General features: G+C 42.2%; 1 protein-coding gene across 3 annotated transcripts in view; it reads left to right on the forward strand.

Annotated features, from left to right (window-relative positions):
• Positions 1–2,962: 2,962 nt before the first annotated feature.
• The window catches only part of LOC104802949, a 3,818-nt gene continuing 1,167 nt past the window's right edge, over positions 2,963–5,613 (forward strand). Inside the window, exons 1-6 of one of the 3 annotated variants that reach the window (XM_010526784.2) lie at positions 2,963–3,339; positions 3,459–3,550; positions 3,638–4,338; positions 4,790–4,860; positions 5,186–5,275; positions 5,381–5,569. In XM_010526784.2, the coding sequence (XP_010525086.2) occupies positions 2,974–3,339; positions 3,459–3,550; positions 3,638–4,338; positions 4,790–4,860; positions 5,186–5,275; positions 5,381–5,569 (1,509 nt within the window). In that variant the 5' untranslated portion in view covers positions 2,963–2,973. Of the gene's footprint in view, positions 3,340–3,458; positions 3,551–3,637; positions 4,339–4,789; positions 4,861–5,185; positions 5,276–5,380; positions 5,606–5,613 lie in introns of those variants that run through there. The other 2 variants (XM_019201223.1, XM_019201224.1) reach the window with 2 other exon arrangements.

The following is a 5,613-nucleotide window of genomic DNA, read 5'->3' on the forward strand; positions in this document are numbered from 1 at the left end:
GGTTCTGATTTTGTCCCACGTAAGTCTTGAGACAAATGTCGGATGATAGTTGTCGTCATTCTTTCTCCAAAGCGGTTGGTCAGAGCCGTTGTCCGGGCTTGGGGGTTCCATTCTCGAGAGTATGGTCTGTAGTTGTTGAACCCGCTCGTTCCTTGCTCCTCGGATTAGCCAACTTCCCTCGTGGACTGCATCCTTAACTCTCGCTGTCTTCGGTAACCTCAGGAGGCGAGGTCCGGCCATCCCGATGAACTCAATGAGAGGTCCAATCTCCAACTAACTGTCATACCAAAAGGATGCGTCTCCTCCATCTCCAAGCTGGATCCTAGTGAACTCCCTGGCTCGTTCCTTCAGCCGTAGCAACTTCTTCAAATTCCATGTTGCCCCGACGTTTTGTGGGCATTCCCAGTAAGTCCTCCCTTTGAAGACGTTTGCTCTGATCCATGCGACCCATATAGAACCTGCTTTACTCAAGAGCAACCATATTAGTTTTAACCGAAATACCGTGTTTTGTACCTCCATCCGCCGTAAGCCTAAACCCCCTTCACGCTTAGGTTTGCAAACCGTGTCCCATGCTATACGGTGGCTAGGTTTCTTGTCTGGTCCTTGTTGCCAAAGAAAGCTAGAGCAGAGGCTGTCGATCTCTTTTAGTAGAAATTTTGGAAGAACAAAAGTCATCGTCCAGGAGTTAACGATACCAAATATCACCGAAGTCACTAACTGGATCTTTCCTGCAGCTGAGAGGAATTTTGTGGTCCAACCATCAAGCTTGGCCCTAATCCTTTGCAATAACGGCTGAAAATCAGCTTTCGTTAGGCGCGATGGACTTAAAGGAACGCCCAGGTAGCGCACGGGGAGGCATCCCAACCCAATACCGAGGGCCGCCGAGATAGATCTCTTCTCACCATCGGATAATCCCGCCAAGAACAGCTCTGATTTTTCTGGGTTGATCCGTAGCCCCGAGATTACTCTAAACTCAGTTAGAATGTTTCGGACTTCGGACAACGATGATAGGTCCCCTTGGGTAAATATCATGACATCATCTGCGAATAAGAGATGAGTGATCATCAGATTAATACAGCGGTGGTGCAGGGATAGTCGTCCATCTGCAACAGATCTGTCCAATAGTCGAGTAAGAATCTCCATTGTCATGATGAAGAGATAGGGAGACAGGGGGTCCCCTTGTCTTAATCCCTTTCGACCTTTAAAGTACCCCGTTAATTCTCCATTGATGGCCACCGAGAATTTAGGAGTTGTAATACATGTAGCAATCCACTTGACGAACACCGGCGGAAGATTAATGGCTCTCAAAAGTTGGATTATAGTGTTCCAATCTAGGGTGTCGAATGCCTTTCTTATATCTAGCTTTAGCATCGCACTCCTCCTCGATGAAGTCCTGTTGTACTCTCGTATGATCTCCGATGCAAGCAAGACATTCTCAATCATCAATCTGCCTTTGAGGAAAGCATTTTGATTATGAGAAACCATCTCTAGAGCTACGTGTCTAAGGCGACGTACAAGAATGGTGGAGATTATCTTGTAGATGGTGTTGCAACAACTGATAGGACGGTACTCTGATAACCTCGTCGCTTCTGTCTTTTTCGGGATCAGAACTATAGTGGTAGCATTAATCTGGCCTAATAGGTTCCCGGAGCGGAAGAAATCCCCAACAGCGCTTACCACTGCACCACCTACAATCTCCCAACTCTCGGTGTAGAACTCCTTGGGGTAGCCATCGGGCCCGGGAGCTTTATTGTCCGGTAAGGAGAAAACTACACTCTTGATCTCATTGTCGGATGGAATAGCGGCCAAGTCTATTGCTGAATTCCTGTCCCACCTGTACGAGACTAGCCCCTGCAACCATGCTAGTGACGGAGTGCGAACACTTATGTCTCGTTCTCCCAACAAGTCCAAGTAGAAGTTCAATGCATGCTCTTTAATCTGATTTCCCTGGTTCAGTCGATTTCCTTGGTCGTCTACTAGGAAGTGAATATGGTTCGGCGGTTATGATTTGGTGCATTTTTATTATGGCATATGTTCTCTAGACACGACTGCTCAATTGCTAATTATGCATGAAGAATAAATACTATTTAGAAAGACCAATAATGAGTTTCTTATCGTTTTAAAAAAATATAAAATAAAATCAGCGGCTCACATTCTTTGGTTTCATGCTCATCGATCGGTCAAATAATAAAATATATTCTTTACCTCGGTTCAAATCCAAGTTGTGCTGAAGAATATTTAACCGAACTTTCTTAATTTTCTAAAAAATATAATTGGACCAAAAACTAAATAAATATTTTCGTATTATAAAAATAAATAAATATGCCATGGCATTGGCAACTAGCTTCGCTTCCTTCGCCACCTTTTCTCCACCTATTATCCTTTTTTTTTTCCATAACGGCGTTTATGTTATCGGTATGGCGGGAAAATCAGAGGTTGCTTGCTGGGCCTAAATGGGCCGATATGGGCCGAAGGAATAATGGGCTATGGAACGAGGTTTTGTATTCGCACCAAGCAAATCATGCATGATTTATGAGTCTTGACCGTTATTTTATAGATTTGAAAAAACTTAAAAGGGATTTGATTTCACTCGTAATATTTTAATTGAGTATTTCAGAAAACTTGTTAAATTTTCATTAAAAAAAAGGATATCGATATCTGTATATATTATGAGAATATTTGAACCAAGATATATGTATGATTTATGGTTTTAGATATATATATATATAATCTTTGTAATCATAAAAAAGATTTGTATTTAATATTCATATATTACAGCCAATTTGGTTTTATTACTTTTATAATTAATTGTGAATCTAATCAGATATATACGTTGTTAAAATAATATCGCATTGAAAAAAACAGAGTAGGAAATTACTTACTTACCCCTCTGCTCCTCCCGGAACGACGATTCTCTCTCTCCGAGAGTCCCGACCTTTCTGTCTTTCAGATTTGAGTAAAATGCCCTCTGCAATGGCGTGTCCATCGAACTCCATAACCTTCAACGCCACGAGCTGCGCTTGCGGCGTAGGGCAGTTACTTAATCGGAGCTCCGGCGTATGCGAAATCTTCGGATGGCCGTCGACGATCTCGACGGACAACGGCGTCGACTTCCTCCGCATATCGTTCCCGGAGAATATATTCTCGTTCAACACGATCCGGAAGTTCACGCAGTCACAGGCCTTGTTCTTGGAGGCCACGCTCGTTATGGTTCTCTCTTGGCTCGTCTTCTGCTTCTTCCTCAGGTTCTCCAAGCTCCGCGACGGTCGCAACATCTGGTTCAACCTCCGGTGGTGGATTAGCCGTCTCGATGTCTGCTTCGCCACCAGGCACTGGCTCGTTAGTACCATTTATTCTTCATCTTCTGATGCCCCTTGTTTCCTAGATTTTTCATGAACTGGGTTTAGAGTACCAATTGGGTTTCTGGGTTTTGAGGGTAGCTTGAATTTCATTCACAGGATGATCAGCAGGTGGTGAAGAAACGGAAAACGGAACTGGGTGGGACTTTATCTGTTGCGAGTTGGATTCTCTTCATAGGCTTATTCGCTGCGTGAGTTTGATGTTATGGAAAACTTCGAATTCAACGTGTTCTTGTTCCTGTACGCTAGAAATTGATTGCTTTTCAGTTCCTTCACAGGCTGCTTTACCAAATCATAACCAAGAGAACCATCGAGGTTCATAATGTGAGAGCTACCAATTCCCCAGATTTAGTCTCATTTGAGAACGATATGGAGTTCAATGTCACTACTATTTCTGGTATGAGCTGCTTGAACTTGCGCGGCATTGGGAATGTGGTTACTGGAAATCCAGGCTTCAGTGATTTCAAAGTTACTTCTCTTTCCAGTTTTGGAAGCTATACCTGTCAGAATACCAGTTTTGGGCCAATAGTTAATTTCAAGTGTATCAAATGTCGTCTGACCGACGACTACATGTATATTTCGTGGCATTTTGTCGATATTCCTAATGCTCCCGCTAGTGCAGTTGGATTTCAGTTCAATTTCACTGCCAAGAATGGAGCTAACAAGAAGCATATAAGTTTTGTTAGTGGCACTCTGAGAAATGGGAGCATACTTGATGATAGACCCATTACCTTCCGTGGAACGGAAGGGAACATATTGAAGTTTAATCTATTTCCCCGGATTTACCATAATTTGCATGATCTAAAGATGATACAACCTCTGTTCCATGAGTTCACCTCTGGTTCGAATTACCGAGACAATGCTCAGCTTCAGGCCTCCCTTGGAAGGTCAAGTGATGGTATAGTCAACACCACCTTGTTCATCAATTATCTCTCTGCCTATATTGTCGAGATAGATAACAAAAATATATTGGGTCCTGGTAAGTAATCTCCTCCATATACTTTGCCCAGTCACCTTTTTTTTGCCGAATATAGAAAGTCTTGGCTGTATCTTGCTAACCTTGAAGTGAAAATGTTTGTCTTCGTTCATTCCTTTGCTCTGAGATGCAAACATGTTTGGCTCCTTGTTATACGCGATTGACTTGTGCTCAATTTATATGAACAAAAAGTGCAAAGGCATTTTACTCATAACTTCTGGACGAGTCCATATATTTCACTTTGAGAGCACATTTGTGGTTTATTAGGCAAACTTCGTTTTAGAACTTTGGCTGGACTTTTGATACCATGCTTAAGGAAGATGACGATTATATCCATCTAGATCGCATTCAACCCTTGAGTACTAGGAGGGCATCGTAGTTGTGATCATTGTGCTTATCATATTAATCCTTTTAAGCATAGTATCAAATGGAGGTTCTTTCTGTTGTCTTGCAGTTAGTTTCCTTGCAGATCTTGGTGGTCTATATTGCATTAGTATTGGCATATTTTTCTACCTACTGGTCCAGGTTTGAAGCCATTCCTTCTTATTCACTTTCTCTTTGTTTATCTATCTTTTTCACGCCTTTCCTTTTCTTTTGGATGAAGATATTTCAACCTAGTGTTGTACCATGCGGTGTATTAACATGCAGTATACCGTTCTCTTGGTAGAAAAAGGGTATCACGCCTAAAACATTTGGGGGATTTTTCTATGATATGATTGTGGGGAAGTGCTTGAACTTTCGTCCTCCAGCTAGATGCAGCACCAGAAGCAATGGAAATATTATTTTTCAAAAGTCCTCCTCTCTCTACTGGGTATATCTCAGATGGTTGTAGTTTGGTGTTTTTGTATAGTGTGAGTTCAGGATCAAGAGGCTGAGGAGTGAAGATGCCACTTTAAGAAGGATACGGAGTCGTCGAAAAGCTCTAGATCGCTGGGATAAAGTAATTGTTCCGTTAGAACTTTAGATGTCTTGATTTCACCTAAATCTTCTTCTAGGTTTCGACGTCTTTTTCTTATCATTTGTTCCATAAATACTGTTAAATTAGCTGAGAAGATATGTTGCATACACATGGGGTTGCAGCCTATTGGATGATGTTGCCAATGCCAAAAAGGGGTCTCGCCTTAGTTGTTTATTGAGCCGTGCAACATCTCGTGAAAGGTCAAATTTGGAAAGTGGATCAGGGAGACTGCATTCTACCAAGTTGAGCAAGAAGCTTAGCATAGATGTTGAGAAGGTAACTATCTCCCGATTACTTTTTTCAATTTGACCCTCTTTCCC

This window comes from Tarenaya hassleriana, unplaced genomic scaffold, assembly GCF_000463585.1.
Source record: "Tarenaya hassleriana unplaced genomic scaffold, ASM46358v1 Cleome8, whole genome shotgun sequence".
NCBI lineage: Eukaryota > Viridiplantae > Streptophyta > Magnoliopsida > Brassicales > Cleomaceae > Tarenaya > Tarenaya hassleriana.